Source organism: Candoia aspera, chromosome 4 (genome assembly GCF_035149785.1).
Source record: "Candoia aspera isolate rCanAsp1 chromosome 4, rCanAsp1.hap2, whole genome shotgun sequence".
NCBI lineage: Eukaryota > Metazoa > Chordata > Lepidosauria > Squamata > Boidae > Candoia > Candoia aspera.
Window position 1 is genome coordinate 28,469,408 of NC_086156.1, and position 23,165 is coordinate 28,492,572.

The window sequence follows — 23,165 nt, forward strand, 5'->3', positions numbered from 1 at the left end:
TCGGACGTCTCCGAGGCCAGTGAGAAATCACAGAGATTGGAAGCCCGGGTAAAGTCTCTAGAAGACATGATGGCAAGGATGTCATTTGTGAGGGGCAGCCAGGATAGAGGAAGAAGGGAATATCGCTACAGACGGTCATCTCCATCTGTTTCTCCCTCCCCCCCCCCAAGTGTGAGGAGGAAAGACCGGAGGAGGTACTGGGGGGGATCACCACCGCGCAGTCCCCGGCGGGCATCCCCATCGCCCCTGCGGCGGGCTGAGGATGCAGGGAGGGGACGAAGCAGGGATTGGAAGAAAAGTCCCAAAGTTGGAGTTGCGAGTCCCCCCACCCTCGGGAGAAGAGGTCTCCAGAGCCCAGGAGGAGGGCCGGGGAGAAAGAGAGGAAGAGCAGCCCACAAAGAGCCAGGTATAGGGATTTCACTGTCAAATTTGATGGGGATTCCACAAAACTGTCATTCTTCCTGACTAATGCAAAAAGCTATATGGAGGAGCTTGGGAGGCTGTTTCCTTCGGAAAGGGCAAAGATAAACACTGTAGCTACCCAACTGGAGGGGAGGGCAGCTGACTGGTTTGTCCAATTAACCGAAATGGATGCCCTGGAGTTGGATGATTTCAGAGACTTTCTGTGGGCGATAAAAATGCATTTTGCTGACCCGTTAGCAAAAGAAAAAGCTAAAGTGGCTCTGAGGGAACTGATCCAAGGATCAAAGTCCATGGCAGATTATGCCCTAGAATTCCAAGCCCTAGCGGCCAAGGTGGATGATTGGTCGCCAACCACTCTAATAGAAATGTTTAAAGATGGAATGAGACCCGACTTACTGAGATGGGCGTTAGGAAGGGCAGATCCGCTCACCCTATATGACTGGATTCAACTAGCGGCGAATGTCGAGCAAGCCCAGGCTAGGTTCGCACAAACCAAGAGGGGTCCCAAGCAAATGACCATGACGAGGACAGCTAAGCCACCAGCCACCACTGGCAGAGCGGGACGTACGGCCTGGCAGGAGGAGAGGGAGAGCCGTTTTGCGAAAGGGCAATGCCTGCGATGTGGGAAGGAGGGGCACCAAGCAGCAGCGTGCCCACAGAGGAAGACCGAGGAGCGTCCGGCAAAGCCATCAGGGAAATCCCCCTCCGTGCCCAGGAAGATGAAGGCAGCGATGGCTGAAACCGAGGCGGAGAACGTTCCTTTCTACGGGGATGAGGGGGAGCTTGAGCCATCTCAGCCGGCGGGAAACGCCAGCCACCTGCCCTAAGAGGCGCCGCTGGGCAGGTGGTAGAGGAGGGGCGTGACCACACTTCGGTGAGTGGAAACTTCCCTACCCTGACCATGAAGGTAAAATTGGGGTCACGGACACGGACTGTGGAATTGTGGGTGAAGGTGGATTCGGGGTGCTCACGGTGTTTAACACATCCTGACGTGGTAGCTGCATTAGAGTTACCCACGTTCCCTTTGAAACGGCCCATGATCTTCACCCAATTAGATGGATCTACGGCGGGGGGGAAACCGGTGACTCACTCCACAGGGATGGTGGCATTGCAAATGGGTAGCCACTGGGAGAAACTGCCTTTTGTGGTAGCGCCTGTGGGGGGTCCATTTGTCATTTTGGGGATGCCTTGGTTTGTTCAGCAAAACCCACACATAAATTGGGTGCACAGGACTGTGACTTTTGCAGATGGATTCTACAAAGCCCCTGAGGGGGATGAATTGGACAACAGCGAGGTGGGGAGAGCGGCAGCAACAACTCCGCATCTCCTTACTGGTCCGCTAGACAGACTGCCGGAGCAATACCAAGACTTTGCAGATGTGTTTGGCGAAAAGGAGGCGGATCAGCTACCACCGCACCGCAAAACTGACTGTGCCATAGACTTTATCCCTAATGCAAAGTTGCCTAAGCCAAAAATTTATGCTATGACCCAGAAGGAACTGGCAACGCTAAGAGAGTTTGTCGATAAAAATCTAGCCAGGGGTTTTATCGAACCAGCCAGTTCCCCAGTGGGTGCTCCTGTTCTATTCAGACCAAAGAAAGATGGGACTTTGAGGTTATGTACGGATTTCCGGGGATTGAATGCAGTCTCAATATTAAATAAATATCCCGTCCCGTTGATCAAAGACATGTTATCACATCTGGCGAAGGGGAAAATATTCTCTAAATTGGACCTGAGGGAGGCATATTTCCGCATTCGTATACGGGAGGGGGATGAATGGAAAACTGCTTTCAATTGTCCTCTGGGTGCTTTCCAGTATAAAGTGTTACCTTTTGGGCTGGCGGGAGTGCCGGGGGTTTTTATGCAACTGATCAATGAGGTCTTGCATGACCATTTATTCAAAGGGGTCTTGGTGTATTTGGATGATGTGTTAATCTATACTGAAACAATAGAGGAACATATAGAACTGGTCAGACAGGTGCTCAGCAAGCTTAGGAAGGCTGAACTGTATGCTAAATTGTCCAAATGTGCTTTTCATAAATCTCAAATTGACATTTGGGCTATAGAATTTCTGACAAGGGTATTGAAATGGATCCAGCTAAGGTTGAAGCCATTATCGCATGGGAGCCACCACGTACGCGTAGGCAGTTCCAAAGTGTCCTCGGATTCGCAAACTATTATCGGCAGTTTATCCAGGGGTTCGCGGAGATAGCATTGCCCCTCACTGAATTGCTCAAAACCAAAGGGCAGGGGGACACCCAGAGGGCTAAGAACCCGGGGGCATTGCTGAAATGGACGCCTGCATGCCAGGTGGCTTTTGACAAGCTCAAAAAGCTTTTTACGGCGGAGCCCATTCTACAGCATCCAAATCCTAGCAAACCATTTGTGGTGCAAGTGGATGCCTCGGATTTTTCCATTGGAGCACTCCTGCTACAAGCAGATGAGTCGGGAAGTTTGAAGCCTTGTGCTTATCTCTCCCGTAAATTCTCTGAGACGGAAAGGCGGTGGCACGTTTGGGAGAAGGAGGCTTTTGCTGTTAAAGCTGCTCTAGACACTTGGCGCCATTTGCTGGAGGGGGCTACCCACCCTTTCGAGGTTTGGACTGACCACAAAAACCTCGAAGCGCTCAGTGCACCTCGTAAGCTCAACCCAAAGCAAATTAGATGGGCTCAATTCTTCAGCCATTTTGATTTCAAGTTAAAATTTATCCCGGGAAAGAAAAACTTTCTGGCTGATGCACTGTCCCGCAGACCCCAAGATTCCGGTGCTGTGCCTGATATCGTAGGGATGCTATGGACGGAGCCTCAACTAAGTCTGGCAGCTGTGACCCACAGCCAGACTCGCGCACAGCAACCAGACGCTTCACTTTCACCCCGTCCGGGACGTTTGCCAGTTCCCTCGGACTTGCAGCAACAGTTTCTTTCCCAATTGAAATCTGACACTTGGTTGCAAGCAAACTTACACAATGTTACTTTTCACGGCGATTTTGCTTGGAAAAACAATCGTCTCTATGTGCCTGATGCTTTACGCAAAGACATTTTGCTCCGTTGCCATGATGACAAACTGGCTGGGCATTTTGGGTTTGTTAAAACACTCCATTTGGTTAGACGCCAATTCTGGTGGCCAACAATAAGGCGGGATGTTAAAGACTATGTTGCCTCCTGCCCTGTCTGCACTGGCTCCAAACGGAAGGTTGGCAAGCCCCAAGGGTTGTTGCAACCAGTGGCCAGTCCCTCTCGCCCCTGGGAGGAGATCTCTCTGGATTTTATCGTGGATTTACCTCCAAGTCAGAGGAAAACTGTGATTTGGGTTGTAAAAGACTTCTTCTCAAAACAAGCCCATTTCATTCCATGTGCTTCCATTCCCTCCGCACAGCAGCTAGCCCACCTCTTCTTTGTACACGTGTACAGAATCCACGGGAGCCCCTCCCGTTTGGTGACTGACAGGGGCACACAATTTACTTCACAATTTTGGCGGGCTTTTATGAAATTGGTGGGCACTAAGCAAGCACTATCCACTGCGTCGCATCCTGAGACTGATGGATCTACAGAGGTGCTTAATTCCACACTGGAGCAATATCTGCATGCTCTTGTGAACTATCAACAAGATAATTGGGTCGATCTCCTACCATTTGCTGAAGTCGCCTACAACAATGCAGTGCATCAGAGCACTGGTCAGGTGCCGTTTCGCACTGTCTTGGGTCGGGACTTTGTGCCCATCCCAGAGCTGCCACAATCAACATCTCCTCCTTCTTCCCCTGCAGACTGGGCAGCACATCTGGGAGACTCCTGGCCTAAGATCAAACAAGCTCTCGCCGATGCCCAAGCTGCTTACAAACGCCATGCTGACACCAAACGGGCACCGCAGCCACCCTTCAAAGTTGGGGATAAAGTTTACCTCTCCACAAAGTTTATTAAATCACCCCAACCATCTAAGAAGTTGGCACCAAAATTCGTGGGCCCCTTCCCTATTGTGGCTCAAATTAATCCCGTTACTTTTAAGCTAGATTTGCCTCATAATCTTAAACGTTTGCATCCCGTTTTTCATTGCAGCTTACTCAAACCCTTCCACCAATCGGATCGCTGGCACCCGCAACCCTCACCACCTGCTCCCATTATGATTGATGGCCAGCAACACTTCGAAGTCCAGGAGATTCTGGATTCTCGACGCCTTCGCTATACTTTGCAATACCTGGTCCGGTGGAAACATTTCCCTCATCCTGAGTGGGTTGCTGCCCGCGATGTTCACTCCCCTCTTCTAGTTACCCGTTTTCATGCTGCCTATCCTGCTAAGCCTGCTCCTTAATTTCACATTTTTTTTAAGGGGGGCGGTATGTCATGTTCATCGTTCCAATGTTCTGAATACATCGTAACGTTTCGCATGTCACTTTCCTGATCCGTGTTTGCTGAGTGGAGATTTCCAGCCGTGCCAGGCTGTAATCTCCTTACTGTAACTGTGGAATGTATGTTTGGGTTATGGAATGTGTTCAAGGTTACTTTCTCAGGCCGATGTGGTCAACGGTTGCTAACACCTGGGAGGGGGTGGTTGCTAAGCGGGAGCAAGGGTGGAACTGGGTTGGAAGTGAGGATTTTTAGTTTGTATTTGGCGCGCTTTTGCTCATTCTCAGCTTTCTTTGTATTTGCACACTATTCTTTCAATAAATCAGTTTTCATTAAGAGCCCACTTGTGAGGCTGAGTATGTCAGAATAGGCAACCATTACAGGCTGTATGTCTGTTCTATATAGAACAATATTCCAGTTGAATGACTTTCTGATCTAATTTAAAGATAAAGAACCATAAGGAAGGAACGTAGAAGCCTTTATGTGTGCTGATATAACAGAGTGAAGCCCAAATATTTTCTTCTGAGGTTTGTAGTGGCCTACTGAAGATACGTTGTGCTGTGCCAGCGGTCTCAGCAATGTGAATCAGCTGCTCTGTGTACTAGCTATGAACACTATCAGCTAGGCAACCCAGCAGGAACACTGCCCAGCTCATTTATCAGCTGAGTCACAGGAGGAAAAGTCTATCAGGCAGAAATCACTGTGATTCCTTGCCTCCTGGGCCACATCCATACTTCTTTCCCATGCCTGTTCCAATCTGGAGCTAGCAAGGAACCATGCTCTCTAAATCTTCCTGCCCCCACAGCATGCCCTGTCTTTTATGGTCCTCTCTGTTGAAACTGCACCCTGCCCAGTATCATCTACCATGTGAAAGACCTCCAGCTGCACTGCACAATGCTCCGATTATTCCATGCACTGCATTCTTTTTTTCTTTCTTCTTTCCTGTTGTACCATCAACTGACTGTACTCCAATTATTGTTTTTATCCTTGAAAACTATTGGTTGACTCATTGATTATTTAACCTATTGACTTTTTTTTTAATCTCTTGGCTACCAATTGGTGATTGTCTATATATGTGCAGCCACTGAATAATTGCTGTTGAAGAACAGGCATTTGAGAAAGGATTTAGCTGTGGAAATTGATGCAGGAGCTGTAAACTCCCTAAGAGTATTATGTGGGGAGAAGTGAGGAATCCAAACTTCCACAAACAATGACACTAAAAAGGGAATTCCTTGCTAGGGTCAAGGAGGCTATATGGATATGCTTGTAATTATAATAGTACAATATAAAGCTGTTGCAGGAGGTAGCCAAAATGCAGTGCATGAAGGAATAACCAGACAGTGGATTACAGTTTTCACTGCCAATGCAGCAAGTAAATAAAGAGTAAAAAGGACATCCCATAAGAGCCTGCTGAATGTCCCAACCCATATCAGAAGTCTGTGGGGCCTGAGCAAGCTGCCAAGCCTTTTCTGTAGTGGCCCCCATATTCCAGAAATAGCTTCCTTCCAAGGTGTGTGTGGCACTCTCCATCCTGCAATTTCATATACTAATAAAACAACTTTCACTCCACTGTGTTTTTAATCCTATTTCATTGTTTTAGACACTCATCTGTTGGGATTGTGCTGAGATTATATCTGTGTGGATTATTTATTTTTATTCTATTTATTTACTATCCCACCTTTATTATTTTATAAATAACTCAAGGCGGCGAACATACGTAATACTCCTTCCTCCTCCTATTTTCCCAACAACAATAACCCTGGGCTGAGAGAGAGTGACTGGCCCAAGGTCACCCAGCTGGCTGTCATGCCTAAAGTGGGACTAGAACTCACAATCTCCTGGTTTTTAGTCCATTGCCTTAACCACTAGACCAAACTGGCTCTCTTATATTGGTATAAGAGCCAGTATGGTGTAGGGATTCAGGTGCTGGCCTAGAAACCAGGAGACTGTGAGTTCTAGTCCCGCCTTCGGCATGAAAGCCGGCTGGGTGACCTTGGGCCAGTCACTCTCTCTCAGCCCAGCCCAACTCATGGGGTTGCTGTTGCGGGGAAAAAAGGAGGCGTGCATTATGTATGCCACCATGAGTTGTACAAAATGGAGGTGAGATAAAAATCTAATAATAATTCTTTTATGTTTATATCTTTTTTCTTTGTTGCATATTGCCTGAAGTCTGCCAATTGAGGCAGATTACAAAAGTTGAAAATAACTAAGTAACTTTCCTTTCCCTTCTTGGATTGTAGGAAAGGAGGAATTTCCATGGAGCTCACTTCAGATATTGCCTAACTGTGGTACTGAAGACAAAGTAGTGATTACGGTCAAAAATAATAAAATGGGAAGGTCAGCACTGTTGTTGTTTCAGTCCCAGGTCCCTTTGTAACTACAGGTATCAGTGGCTCACTTCAGAAGAAAGGTTCTTGATTTCACTTGAAATATAATTTCATTTGAATTGTACTGAATTTTAAAAAATAAAACAAAAGGAAAGTTTACACAAAACATCCGTTTTGCTTTTCTTTTTTAAAAAAAAAACAGTAGAATTAAATAGAATTTGAAGCTACCAACTGGTGTTTTTTTTTTCTTTTTTTCCATGTGATTCTAAGTTCCCTTCCAGTAGTGACCATGCGAATTAAACACAGACAGCATACAGTAGCGAAAATTGGCCTCAGACAAAAAGCACGTTATTTATGATAAATGAGTGGGAAAACTCACATCATATCCTATTTCAGGGAACATTGTCTCATTCTGCCAACCGCTCAAACTACCATGACATCAGCATAAATACTTCACTTCTGGCAGAAATCAACTATAGTGATTATCCATACTTTGTTCATGATTTTGATTAATCTCTATCCAGTTTTCATCTCTTGAAAACAGCAAATCTGTTAATGTTAATTTTTAGAACATGAACAATCAATGTATTTTTAATTTACAGTAAATTTCTAATTTACAGTTATTGACTGAAGACTAAGAAGATAAAAGAACAACATATCCATGGTCCAGAGGTGCATGTCACAACTGGATACTTGTTTTTAGTTTCCTTCAATACATTGCCACTTCATACCTTCAATGCTAACTGCAATGAGGATAATTCTATTAGATAGTAATCATATGGGAAAATTTCATTCATAATGTTTCTCTATTCAGATGATGAATTAATGACCATCAGGTCCAAATAAAAACAGAACTATCTGTTGTTGTATGCAAGGCATGTGATATATATGGTTATAATGCAATGGATTGGGACTCTCTCAAATCAATGAATTCCAAACCACAGGAAGCTAACAAGTCAACTTACCATCACTGTTGATACAGACCACTTGAGGCACTTGTGTACCAGGCCCACAGTCCTTCTCATTATCTGGAATACATTCATCCAGGCTCACTATTTTCCACTCATAGCAAGAAGGTTCTTCACATGGGATAGCTTCAATCAAATGGGGACAGTTGCCAGTGCCTCCTGTGGGTTCATTTTTGATGCTACGTTTTCTTAATTTAAAACCTTAAGTTTCCAAAATAAGAAACAATTACCTGTTTTTACATATAAGACAAAATCATTGAGTTCATTCACATTTTAATCTCTAAAGGTATATCCTATAGATACCTATTGTATAATTTATTTCTTATAATAAAAGGATATAATACAATTAAAAAGGTAGTCATGTCAGTCTTTATTCCAAAAGAACAAAAAATGTTGTTAAATATTATTTATTTATGTATTGTTCAAATTTTGCTACCACCCATCTCCCCCAAAAGAGGGACTCTGGGCAGTTTACAATAAAATTAAAACTATAATAATAAACAATTAAAATCCTATAAAAATAAAACAATTTACAAATATAAAATACAATTGTATACATAAAATACAAACACCAGTTTTGGTGGTATGAGCTTATGCCATAAACATGTTTATTAAAGTTTAAAGATCCACAAGAAAGATTATTTCCTGTTTTATTGCAAGACAGGTAGTTAGTATCTCTGAAATTACAAACCAGATACACTCACCTCTGACTAATTACTAGCTTTCTGAAAAAAGTCTTCAAATATTAACTAAGCTCTACAGTATATGGAAGTGAGGTACAGTATATCTGAGGACCTTATAGAACATTTTGAACATAAGTTGGTTTGGCTGGAGGTGCGGTTAACATCTGTGTTTATTTGTATCAGTAGATTTGTTTTATGAGGACTGAGAATGCAGGCAAAATCTATGAATGTGCAAGGCAAGGACAAGTATGCTGGATCTTGTCCTTGTATCTTGTAATTACAGCCCAAAGAGCCTTGAGTGAATGGGCCCATGATTCTGTAGGAGCAGATCTAATGCCATCTAGTTTAAAAGAAACTGCTGGAGGAACCTGACTGAGGAGACCCTTATTAAAGCTTGTGTATTAGCTGCAGAAGAATCTGAGGGAGGGGTTAAAGACATAGCATGTATGTAAAAACGGGTGGGGCTTCAATTATGCCTGCCATCTTGACTTTTCTCACACAAAGACATATATACACTGTTCCTCAACACTGGGCAAGCTGTTGAGTTAATTCTTCTCTTGAACAAAAATAACTTGTTTGCACTTATTTCTGTTTTGAACTGTTAACTGCCTTGAGCACTTTATGAAGTGAAAAGATGGGATAAAATGGAATTAAAACAAATAATATAGCAATCACAGAGGATACCTGTGAGTTTTCTCATTATTACCCAAGGGAGAAGCAGCAAATCAATCACTGCAGCTTCTCTACTTTTATTCTCACAACAGCCCTGTGGAGAATGCTAAACAGAGATAACCCCTTTAGATAATCCAGTGAGCATCAGGGTTAAGTGAGGATTTGCTCCCTGGTCTTCCCAGGCTTAATCCAATTGCAACTGCAATACTCCAATTACATAACCAAGGTTTATGGATTTTCTGTGTATCCTAAAACAAGCATGAATACAGCTGGGCAGTGCTCAGGTAACTTGAAATCCTCTGAAATCCTTTTAACTATTGTGTGTGTGTATGTGTGTGTACACAAATACATACATACATACATGCACACAACTTAAGAAACACAACTTCTGAGAAAATAAAAATGCTTAATAAACCCATCCTGCTTCCCAGAAAGCCTGCTTTCTGAGACAGATGGAAGAAATCTGGAGGGAATAGCAAATGATTTGAAGATGGAACTCAGGGCTTCTGCTGAGACTGGATGAAAACAGTTTGTTAAGTAAGCAAAACTCCATTAACTTTCCAGGCTGAAAACTTTTTGAATGTGAGCATTATTTGGAAACTATGGATTCAGTGTCAATTGTTCATGCTGTAATATCTCTTACAATATCTGTCAACCAATATGTCCCATGGCTTCATCCCCATCCTCTTGTGAAACTGCTTTAGTTCAAGATTAAATGGTGAGATATGAAGAAGGAGAAGAGCAGGAAAAGATCATCCTTGAAGGGAGTTAGCAGGGAAAGCGGAGAAGTGTTAAAAGAAAGTCGGCAGAATAAGTGGATATGTGTCAAAAGAGTTGTCTAGAATTACATCGGTGAATGTAGGAGGAACCAGATAGCAAGACAGCCCAGCATAAAAGTTTTATTGTTTATATTAGTACTTCTAAATTGCCACCTTCCTTTGCCTACCTAAAACGAGAGAGAGAGAGAGAAAGAGAGAGCGCATGTATTCCAAAATGAGACAGCAAAAGGTCTGAAAACTGTAAGGTCTCACTTCCTTTCATCTTCTTTCTTTAGCAACATCAGTAAATCAATGTACTAAACAATAGTATTTTTAAAAAAATAATATATGACAGGTTCCTTTTGTTTTCTGCCTGTTACTACTACACCACTGACCAGAAAAGGCAATCAGGTAACTTTCTAATGACACAAAAATCCAGAAGCCTTAATATAAGCTTCTACTTCTGACAGCTCCATGAGCGCTTAATAAAAAGTATGGTCAATTTTCAGCTCTTTGTTAGAATTTTCTGAGGCAAAAAAAATAAAAATAAAAATTGTTGCACGATAAAAGAATAAATTGAGCCTGAAAAGCACAAAAACCAACATTTGGGTACAAAAAGCTTTGAAAGAGGAAACCTAGATATCAAGGGAAAAGGGAAAGAGGAGAATGCCAACTTGTAAGAGAAGAACAGTTTAAAAACCTGAAAAATGTAGAGCTATAACACTGATAGAAAATGGAAAGAAAGAGGATTAAGAATGAGAAATACTGAAGGAGGATACAAAGAGATTTGTAGAGATTATAATAGTATATAAGCAGCAGCAAATGAAAGTGGAAAACTAATAACGAGAGCAGAATGATTCTCAAATACCTAAGAGGGCACCTCAGGGACTAAAGGAAGTTTTGAATGTCACTTTAAGAAGTACAATTCTGTAATACCTCTCTCCACTGCTATGTAAAGGTTCACAGACTAATGTCAGAACTCTAACAGTGGTCAGGGCAAACAATCTGATGTACCTGAGGCAGACTGGGGGAAGGTCTGGATCTGCCAAACCCATAATCCTTCCTATTCCGCCAAAAGATCCCTAGAATTTGAGGGAAATTACACAGCCCTACAACTAGCATAGACAATTTGCTTCCTATAAACACTGTTTTCAGATGCATTATGCAAGGACCTAGCAAAGACCTCTGGAAAAGGCTCTAATGCTGGGAAAGGTGGAAGGGAAGAGAAGAGTCCACCAGCAGCAAGGTAGATGGACTCAGTTACAGAGACGATGGGTGCACCATTGGAAAACCTGAAAGACCAGGTTATGGATAGATTGTCATAGAGCAAATCTATCTATGTGGTCGCTAGGGGACAAAAACAATTTGATGGTACTTAATCAATTAGTCAGTTACAACTGTTAAGAGGGAAATTATATAACTATTTGGGGTAGAGAGAGAGAATGGAAAAGACAAGAAGGTCAGAAAATAGTATTCCTTTTCTACCACACTGCTAGTATGAGCCTAGTTGGACTTCTTAGCTAAGGTGTTTCTCAGCTTTTTCACTCCCCCACCAATATCACTATTTTGCTCAGAAAATTGGAGGGATTAAAATGTATCCAAAGAAAAGAGGATTGCTCCAGAAAAGAAAAGGCAAGCAAAAGAGAAAATAATTGTCCGTTTAAAATAAAATAACTAAGATAGCACTAGTTCAGTTTCAAAGAACAAGGAAGACGTAATTATTAAGGCTATCCAGGCTTTGAAAATATTTGGGAACATTTATATGTAAATTGGCAAACATGTGTTTAACATGACAGCAGTTTTACATGTCTAATAAATGTTCACAGTGCCAGTGAAAATCCTCTTGTGGAGATACCTGTGATAAATTTTTATGCTAAACTACAATTCAGTATAAAGAACAATTTTGCTTTGTATACATAAATGTTTTAAAAATCAATGCATTTCATAGAAAGCTAGATTTGGGCTAGTTTATGTGCAGAAAAAAATTTAGTCGTGCCAAAAGTGCAATAACTAAGTCCATGAGAATTTCTTTTCTTGAACAAAGGTGACTACAGAATAATTGTCACAAAACTACTGATCAAATATTGATATTGATTTGCTTAGTTATGTATTTCTCAGTTAGGGCTCAGCCCTTTTGTCCTTGAGAAGTATTACAGGAAGTCTATGTATTTTTCAATTTCCCCTTCCAAAATCAGAAAGAAAGAGCTCTAGAGGAACCTAAGTAATTACATTTTAGAGCTAAGAATTAGTACCCTTTTAATGGTACACTTCACTAGAATTACTGTAGTTGCATCAATATTTATACCTCTTGGCATTTCTTTGTTTGCAGCAGATCTTCATAGACAAATATGAAGAGCTGCTTGGGGTTTAGTGTGTAACAACTCGCAGAGATATATACTCTGTCAAAATTAGTGGAAAGAGAAAGTATAAAAACTCATGAATTATAAGAAGACCCAGAAGAGAAACTATAAGAAACTATGCATCCATTAAGCTGCCTCAACTCAGTATGCAGTAAAAAATAATGGAACTCACTTAGAAAATGTACATACCCTTTTTGGCTTGCTGGTCCTCACAGTTTTCAAAGGTACACAGCCCCCATGCCGACCAAGCTGACACCTCACACTCTATAGGACATGGGATGTGGCACAGCTGGGTGGTGCTAGGAGTAGGACCTGTGCACAGTTTCCAATCCACAGGTTTAGAAGCTATGAAAGTGGAGACAAAACATGAAGGGTTTTTGTTTGTAAACATGAAGGCAGCTTTACTCTAAAGTCAAGAAAAAGGAAAAGGAAAAAAAGTACCGTCCTCTGTCTTTAATCTCATCCAGTTGAGACAGAGCCAGTGATCTCTACTAGGCTAAATTTACATTGAATCATAGGGAATTCAGAAATATCTGGAAATCCTACAGGTTTTGTGAGGTACCTTTTTCTTAAATGTGGATTATGGTAGTGGACATTCTGTGGAGACATTGGGATCCATGGATCTGGAAATCGCAACTAATGAAGAATGCAACCTCCAGAGTGGATTACTTCACCTTGTACGTATTATACCCCCATTAAAATATCTGTCTAGACTGCTAGCATGCCACCAAGCCAGATGATAGATAGATAGATAGATAGATAGATAGATAGATAGATAGATAGATAGATAGATAGATAGATAGATCTCTAAACAATTCAGGATCTGGTTGCCTAAAAGAGAATCATCAAGTTTATCAATCCTGCTCTCCTCCATTCTTTAGCCTGTGGATTGCTGTTTGGTGGCCACATAAAGACAGGCTTTCTCTAAAGCGGCAATTGCCTGTGAAATGACCTTCTCTCTGTATGTGTCTCACTCCAGTGCTGATGTACTTTAGATGACTTTTTAAACTTTCCTTTTATGTCAAACTTCACATAAACCCAGCACAAGCCAAATCTTTCTATTTACCTTTTTTCAACTGTTTATATTCTCTTTTTATGCTTTTTAAATCCTATTTTCTGTTCTTATCTCACTCGAAGTATGGTAAACTATTTCAAGTTTTTTAAATAAATGCTACATAAAGATTTTTAATACCTAAAATAGTAAAGCCACAAATGGATTATATACCTATCAGCAGTTTTCCATTCTCATGCTTTCTGTAACAGATTCACCTTTTGTCGGTGTATTTAATTTCTAATACTAGAATTTCTAGTCTATGCATATTGGATCATCAGTGCTGAACTGTAATGATGATGCACTTTCAATATTTGTTTTAATATCATGAACTTTTTAAAGTGAAAGCCTGGATATTCCAGAAGCAGAGGAATTCTTTTTTAGACCTGGGATTATAAGCCAAAAGTCTACTCATCTATAGTAAAGCGAGTCCTAAAAGATGTTTGATTTTCCTAAAAGATGTTTGACTTCAGGGTGAATTATGTACCTGTTATTTCAAAAGTGATGGATAGAAGTGGAGCAGCACTAGTCTTCGATGTGCTCTGGGACTGACTTTCTGAAAAAAATGTGGACAATGATTTCCATGAATACCAGAGAAGGAGAGGGTCTAGAACAGCTCAAAACACAATTTGACCCATAGTTTATACTCAGTATTTCTCAACGTTGACAACTTTAAGATGTGTGGACATCAACTCCATGCTGGCTGGGGAATTCTGGGAGTTGAAGTCCACACACCTTAAGGTTGTCAAAGTTGAGAAACACTGGCTTATACTGGAGGTATTGGATTCTCAGTGGAACAGTAAGGATATACTTACTGTTTTGTTCCCATGCCATATTAAGGCACTTTTCCCCTTCCAGTAATATATAGAGGAATCCCATTATAATTATCTCTAATGAGAATTTCCTGCTCTCTGCAGTCTTGTAAATTTAATGTTTCTCTTTTTATTAGTTGGAACTCAAAAGAAATAAAATGTTCCTTTGCATAAGCAGTCAATTATTTCTTATATTTTAAAGGGTCTTTTTGTTTGTAGAAATTAAAGGGCAAACAGACTTTTGTTTTTCCTATTACATTCCAATATGGAGAGATTTTATTCTGATGCAAAGAAAGATGTCTCAAACTATGGAAATCCAGATTCCCACATTAAAAACAAACTAATTCCTTAGAACACTATTTTCTCCCAGTGAAGGGACTGACCAAATATTCTGTATTGTGTAGAAATGTGCCGCTCTTGTAAGCAAAAAGTACAGTATTTTGAGCTAAATTACTGTATTAAAAGTGAAAGTTAGCTACCTAGTCTTCTTAGGTTATTCCTCCAAGTACAGTATATAACGAATTATATGTAGATGGGTTGGACTGTGGGCTTCTAAGCAAGATTCAAATGAAAGTAAAATAAATCAAGGACCACTCTGTTCCTGAAATACTGTATTTTGTTGTTTTTTATTCGTTCAGTTTCTTCCGACTCTTCGTGACTTCATGGACCAGCCCACGCCAGAGCTTCTTGTCGGTCGTCAACACCCCCAGCTCCCCCAGGGACAAGTCCGTCACCTCTAGAATATCATCCATCCATCTTGCCCTTGGTCGACCCCTCTTCCTTTTGCCCTCCACTCTCAGCATCTTCTCCAGGGTGTCCGGTCTTCTCATTATGTGGCCAAAGTACTTCAGTTTTGCCTTTAACATCGTTCCCTCAAATGAGCAGTCTGGCTTGATTTCCTGGAGGATGGACTGGTTTGATCTTCTTGCAGTCCAGGGCACTCTCAGAATTTTCCTCCAACACCACAGTTCATAAGCATCTATCTTCCTTCTCTCAGCCTTCCTTATGGTCCAGCTCTCGCAGCCATATGTTACTATGGGACTACCATTGCTTTAACTATGTGGACCTTTGTTATCAGTGTGATGTCTCTGCTCTTAACTATTTTATCGAGATTTGTCATTGCTCTTCTCCCAAGAATTAAACGTCTTCTGATTTCCTGGTTGCAGTCAGCATCTGCAGTAATCTTTGCGCCTGGAATTTCAAAGTCTCTCACTGCCTCTACGTTTTCTCCCTCTATCTGCCAGTTATCAATCAAGCTGGTTGCCATAATCTTGCTTTTTTTGAGGTTTAACTTCAACCCAGCTTTTGCGCTTTCTTCTTTCACCTTTGTAATGAGGCTCATCAGTTCCTCCTGGCTTTTAGCCATCAAAGTGTATGAAGATGATTTAAAAGAAAAAAAAGTATACAGCCTAATGCACAAATATAGCATGAGCATTACAGACAGTTCTAAGCTGTCGGCTAGGTAGATTGATTAAAGTTTTATAAATTATTTTAAAATGTTAAAGGAAAAACAAAGCATAATATGATACTATATGATTTTTCCTCCTACTTAGACCAGACTTCACATTCCTAGCATTCTCCCAGTGTACTGGGACTGTATCCTCCATGAATTTTAGGATTTTCATTGTTGTTGTTCTAACACATTTGAATGTACCAAACTTGGGGAGGTTGGTTTTTTTAGAAGTACAAAGTCCTGCAACATTACCTTGTGTGATTCCCCACACAAATAAATGGGGATCATTTACTGAGTTGTGATGTGTTCCTGAAATTCTCATGTGTGTGTGTGTGTGCACGTGTGTGTGTTTGTGTGTGTGTAACTAATTCTGAGCCCTCACATATTCAGGCGAATGCCTGGAAAGGGCTAAAGGCTAGTTTTAATACATGCAGAAGCTGATAGAACTGAAAATTTCACCTTGGGGAACCAAACAGTATCTACCACTGCACATGAGAGGAGCTGGCAGGTTGCAGTTGAGAGAAGATTCACTGATAGAGTATGACTTGCCTACAGCTCATTTCTTGAATTCATGGCAGGCAGGGGTGTCTGCAGGATGTGGTAAAAAAGTCAAGATGGCAGGCCACAATGGTGGAATCAAAGCTTTAGCCGTTTTTTATGTGCAACATGTAAAAAAACAGGCAGAGCTTTGATCACCCCAGCATGGGCATCATCTTACCTTTTTTGACCATGCCCTATGGATACCCCTGATGGCAGGCAAGTTCATGTGAACCATGAATTTTCTGATTCATGGCTAACATTCTTAACCACGATGCTACAGGTTTTCATGAATGTCAAAGGTTGAAAAACATATTTTAAAAATGAAATATAGTTTTAAAAGAATGATAAAAAGTTATGTTAGAAAATTTAGCTTCCACAATAGTGAGATAAGCATACCTTTTTTTTCCTTGAGTGTATTTAAATAAGAGAGGAGATTTTCATTTGCTTGCACACAATATACCTCCCGGGTCTGAATCCCACCTCCACAAAGAGATGTTTGATTTCCTCTCCGTTTATCCTGTTGGCTAAGTAAAGGGTCAATGCGACATTCTGTCCATTCTGTGGTTCTCCAGCCATATCTAAACAACAACAATAATAAAAAGGCAAATAAATACATAATGAAACTGCATGAAGAATTCTTACACATGAATGGCTCCTAATGTTACAAATCAAATGGCTCTCTCTTCTGATTCACAATTGTTATTCTTTACTGATAAGAAAAATGATGGAAGGAGTGGCAGGAAAACATGGAAGGTTATAATGGAAGTCACCATCAAAGGCACCCTGTAAAGCTCAACAGACAGGGAAATTGCATGATAATACTCTCTTTTAGAAATATTTCCCAATATAGTAAGTAACATAAATTATTTTTGTTTTAATTATTAGGACTACAATTGAATTTTTAATTAATTATAACAGGTTGTCACATTATAATTAATTAATATAAAATTAATTAAACTGATTAATTAATTAAACTGAATGCAGATCCTATTGAAATGACATGGGTAACTGAGTCAAGAAGAATTCTAATGATTTCAAATAGGAATTGTGTGCAAATAGCATTGCAATATTTCCTGATGTTCACTTATCACAGTAGGATTTATTTATGAGTGAACTTCCTCAGATTACATTATTTTGTCTGGATAAAACCTAATATTTTCTTTTAAGATGGCTTTTAGACCAAATTAGAGATAATTGTTGAAAGAATTAATATATTATTATTATTATTATTATTGTTGTTGTTGTTGTTGTTGTTGTTATTGTGACAATGACAACGACTACTAAGAAATTTCTGCTTGGAAGGAAACAAAATTCTGGGTCTGTACAAGCTGAAATCATAATTTGAAATTAAAGAATAGTACCAAAATTAAATTAATATCCAAGATACCTATGCTCTGAAAATGTTAAGAGTTGAATGAAAATAACTTAAAACCTCAACTTCCCTTTGATAAGTGACCTATATACCAATTTTTACCATTTGTGCATGTCTTCAATTTTTCTTCTGAAATATTTATCCTTCCATAAGGAACTACCCTCTCTCTATTTCTATTTGCTGCAGTGTATGTTTCTCTGTGTGTATCCCTTTTTCTTTGCCAAGATGATGACCATTTCAGCAGAATGCTCATACTGAGCTCAGCAGTGCTAAGCCCCCATGAATGACAAGAACCTGTGAGCTTCCTGATCAGCCAGTGCACAAGAAGATTTGCAGTAAGTTAAATCTCAATCACCCTTGTGAAGTGAAAGAAATGCACAAAATACTCTACTCAAGGAATACTTTAAGGAAATATCAAGGGAACATTTCCTCAGGCCACATTAGAGTATAGTATTTTCTGCCAAGGGACAAACATGATAATTTTAGTCTAAGCAAATTATAAATTATACAATATGCGGTAATTGTTCTGTATTATACATCAGAGAAGGAAACTGAAAATTATTACCTTACAAGCAGAACTTGAACCAAGACCTGGTGCACATTATTCTGATACTACGGAAGCTGTTGCAGCACTATTCCTTCCTGAACCACAGAATAGTTTTAAAAAGCTTCAACAGTATGGGAGAAGTTCATGCAGAAGATACATACAGGCCTGTATTAACAGCACAGAAATCATAGCCTCCTCCCATTATTTAACTGAAATGTGGACTTGGAATTCTCACATCACCCAACTACTCAAGGGTGCATATGCACCCACTATGCCAGAATAATACGAACCTCAAGGCTATATAATGCTATAGATCTTGATACTAAATACTTACATGATACAAGAAGTCACCCCATCTCCTTGAGTTACACACTGCTCTGTCTCTTCTAGCTTTGGACACTCACTTTCGCTGCCAACAGGAAATTGCTTGATTGTCCGTGTTCTTGCACGATAACCTTTAGGAGATGTCATATCAAAACACGTTTTGGAACATGGGCTCCATTCAGACCATTCTGACACCTGGCATTCCTTTGTGATCACACAAGATTGGAATGTAATTGGCAACTTCTCTTGTTGACAAAAGCTGTAAAAGAATATTAGAATCCTCAAAAATGCATTAATTCATTAAATTCCTATGAGTATATTGTATCCATTACCTCATAAAATTTGCATGCTTAGTACAATATCTATATCTTCAGAGAAATGTAGGTTTCTTCACGAAACCAATTCCCATATGCTTTTTTCAATCATCAAAACCGATTCCAAGGTTAGTTAATAAGCATCTATAGAATTAATTTACTAATTCCTTTGATCATACACTGTAATTTGGTTTCAATATCAGTTCAATGTCAATCACAACAACAGTAAGACTAAGGGAACTTCCATATCACCACTATGTGCTACGTTGGTGAAAGAAAGGGCTAAAAATATGTCAGAAAGCATACACTGATGTAATCTACGTTGTTATACATGCATAGGAAAGTAGAAATCCATGATTTGGTGACAGTTGCATTTCATACTCCAGTAAATGGTAGTAATGGAAGTTTTGGAAAAATTCTCAACTTTCTGAAAGAAGATGAACCAGGGGAAAGATAATTCTGCTGGGTGACATGACTGGATAGCTCTCTCATCACTAGATGAGGGAATACAGAAAACAGATGACTGGGTCATTTAGAGACCCAAAATGAACAAAAATTGTGACTGCTTGGTGACTACCTGCTTGGAATAATATTTGTTTCTTTTGAATATGTGGTTTATATTTAAACCTATTCACATATACCCTTGGCAAAGGAAAGCCTATATAACTGAAAGCATGATTGTTTTAATTGTTTATGATGAAAATTAGAAAGATGCAAGGGTGACAAGATGTCCTGGGTGTGGGACACAGCACTTTTTGGAAATGACAAAGGTCACTTTTGAGAAAAAATGTACACAGAAGAAAAGGAAAGAGACAGAGGAAAATAAAGTGAAAAAAGAGGGGAGGGAGGGAAGGAAGGAAGGAAGGAAAGGTATGAGTCTTGAATGAAAATATACTAGAAGATAGATTAATCTCCCAAGAAGATTAATGGAAAGTGGACCTAAAGAAAGAAGATGGGGAAGATGCTTGGAACAGGGGGAAAATAATTATGTTACAGAGATGCTACAGAGGTGCTAACGGGAATTACAAAAAAGGATAATTGGTGGAATGTTGGTGTAAGAGGTTGTGGATGAGAAAAAATATATATAACAGAATGCTGCAAAATTGAAAAGCAAGATATTGTATAATGATGGGCATCCGCAGGTAGAAACATGGGTGTGCAAGTGACACCATGAAGCAAATAATGCCATATGCCATATGACAAAAACTAGAGCAGTAGAGGAATATGTTTGCTGATAGAATGTTCACCAAAGGAAAATTGAGAAATTTTAAGATATGCAAATACCAGTAAAAAATAGTAGAGGGTATGTATATATTGTATATATTATGTACTGTATATTGTATAATATATTGCATATTGCGAATTGCAAGAAATGAATGTCAAAAGAAGATGGATATTTGTATAATAGAGTCATTCCGCACTTTAATATATGAAAGTGAAAGGCGGATATGCCAGGAAAAACATAAAATAAATGTGTATGGTAGAACAAGAGAAGATAGGATCAAGCATGAATAGATGCTGAATAAATGCAGATTGAAAACAAAAGTGAGTAACCTGTCTGAAAGAAGTACCTTGGGGTGGTTTGGTCATATAAAGAGAATGAAAGAAGTTCAGCTGCAAACTAAATGCAGGAAGAATAAACAGGTCCAGAGGAAGGGGAAGTAGTGATTGGATGGAGTTGATAAGATGAAAAAGAGGTAAGATTAAAGAATAAAAGGCAATGTATATAGCAGCATATGGATGTGAAAGAAGCAAGGGTGATTTACAAGGATATAAAGGCAGGGAGAGATATAGTGAATTGTGTTGTTGTAAACTAGATTTGTTTATACTTCTGTTTCTTTTTCTTATCTCATGATCTTAATTTCTTTGACTTACTATGTCTTACTCCTTTTCTGTGTTCTGCATAATGTTGCATACCCTGAAAGGAAACAGCATGATGGGTATGTATGTATGTGGTTAGAGTAAATCAAAAGGATAGATTGTCAGAATGATTGAGGAACCTGTTCCCATTTGTTAAAGGCAGCAGTGGTCATTGATTCAGATTATTCCACATTAGTCAAAACTGTTGTTATTTAAATAAAAGATATAGAAGGAATCTTACTAACAATTAAAGGTGTGCCATATTTGGACCCAAATCAGGAAAGGTTTTTCAACCTGGCATGGTGCACTTGCTGTACCTGTCAGTTACTTTCTAAAAAATGCCTTTTTCTGGGCTTACACAGTAGCCACATGCACCCAGGAACAAATGTGTTTGATGTTAAGGAGGCATTAAGGGAGGGAGGAAAAGATGCTTCCACCCCCTTGTGCCTCTATCATTAAGATGTGCATATTCCTTCCCTATTTCAGATCCTAATACAGCCTACTTTTGCTAGCAAGGTGGCCTTAGGAATCCAATCAATCAATCAATTAATAACACTATTTATTTAAGTGAGCCTTGTGTGGCGCAGAGTGGTAGGTGACAGATTTGCATCCAAAACTCTCCCCACGACCCGAGTTTGATCCCAGCGGAAGCTGGATTCTCGGGTAGCCAGCTCAGGTTGACTCAGCCTTCCATCCTTCTGAGGTCGGTAAAATGAGTACCCGGCTTGCTGGGGAAGGTGACGAGTGGGGAAGGCAATGGCAAACCACCCCACTACAGTCTGCCAAGAAAACATCGCAAAAGCGGCATCCCCCCAAAGGGTCAGACATGACTCGGTGCTTGCACAGGGGACCTTTCACCATTTATTTAAGTACCAGCATTTCAATTACTTATATAATGACAAACACTGCAAGCATCACTAATTGATCTAAACACATATTCATAAACACATCCCTCAGCATCTGGATTACCTTGTCTGTACTTGGATGGAAGACCCCTCAGAAATACCAAGGCTTTAGGTTAAACTGGCAAATGAAAAAAACATCCAGAAGGAGGCAATGGCAAATAACTTCTGTACTGTTGCCAAGAAAACTATAGGGATGTATTAATGCAGTCACTAGGAGTTGAGCTCAACTTGAAGGAGACTCTGTACACACAAATATAGCACAACAATCCTATGGAAGCTATTTCAACTATTCAAAGGACTGAACTACACATCATCAAACTTTTCTTTTTATATAGTACACTGCTATGTAACAATTAGACTAGAGAGTGCAAAAACACATTAACCACTCTTGTTTTAACACTTGCTTTAATTTAAAGCAAATCAGATGGATGTTGGATATAAGTGGAAATAGCCATTACAAAGCATTAGTTTTCAATCAAGAAACAACAAGAAAATACAGGATTTTCAAGACTATAAACAGAGGATGGAATCTCAGTCAAAGCAGGACCTAATGGAGCTTTGTAAAGAAATGTGTAATCTCAGGCAGTTATTTAAAAAAGACCAATGGTTCATTACACTACCTGAGATGGAGGATACTACTGGAAATCCCTTAACTAGAGTCTTCTTAGGCTCAGTACACTCTCAAATTATCTGAGGGATTAGCATTATACAGAAATACGACTGCATTATTTTTGTTGCAGACTTTGTTTTAGGCAGAGTATTCAAAAAAAATTATACAGCAATGCTTCACAGAGGTAGAAAAATGCTATATATGAGAATGCAAGGCATAGGTGTATTTCATGTGGTGCTGGTTGCTAAGTGCTAGCTTCCTAAATTGGCTCTAGAGTCCCTACTAAGATGTAAAATGCATAAATTAATTTCCAGTCTGCTTTTAATAGGGCATATAACTTTTCATTTTTGACAGGAGAACGATGTCAGACTATATCTGTGGACAGTGATAATTGTCCAGGAAATCTCCACAGCCATTGTCCAATCATCAGATGATACTTTCAGGTAACATATTGCAAAGATATAATGTATTGTAGATTGATAACTTAATCTGATTATGTAAAACAAAAGATTCCCACCAGCTATAGGATGAGCTTCAAGAAACTAGTTAAGATGCTTAATACATTTAATGAAAACATCTGTATTTCAACATCTAAACAGTTTTATCTTGAGTTATAACCTTATGTAATTTGGTATGGATGGTGTTGGAAAGCAGTTACACATGCAAAATTAAAGCATAAAATATTAGTAACTTGCCCACCAAAACACCCCTTACCAACATAATTACCCATTATTTTCATTGTTTCTTTTCATTGTTTCAAGATTCCTAAAAATTACACAGTGCATTACAGAGAAGGAAAAGGTAGAAGGTCATCAGCGATAAGTAGAAGAAACTATAGATGGGGTG

At 39.8% G+C, this 23,165-nt stretch overlaps 1 protein-coding gene across 1 annotated transcript in view; it reads right to left on the reverse strand.

Annotated features, from left to right (window-relative positions):
* Positions 1-23,165, reverse strand: part of THSD7A (thrombospondin type 1 domain containing 7A) — a 225,482-nt gene that overhangs the window by 105,898 nt on the left and 96,419 nt on the right. Inside the window, exons 3-7 of the mRNA XM_063303716.1 lie at positions 18,641-18,889; positions 16,784-16,965; positions 14,070-14,138; positions 12,721-12,876; positions 8,056-8,259 (exon numbers count right to left, since the gene is read on the reverse strand). Coding sequence (XP_063159786.1) covers positions 8,056-8,259; positions 12,721-12,876; positions 14,070-14,138; positions 16,784-16,965; positions 18,641-18,889 — 860 coding nt within the window. The remainder of the gene's footprint in view (positions 1-8,055; positions 8,260-12,720; positions 12,877-14,069; positions 14,139-16,783; positions 16,966-18,640; positions 18,890-23,165) is intronic.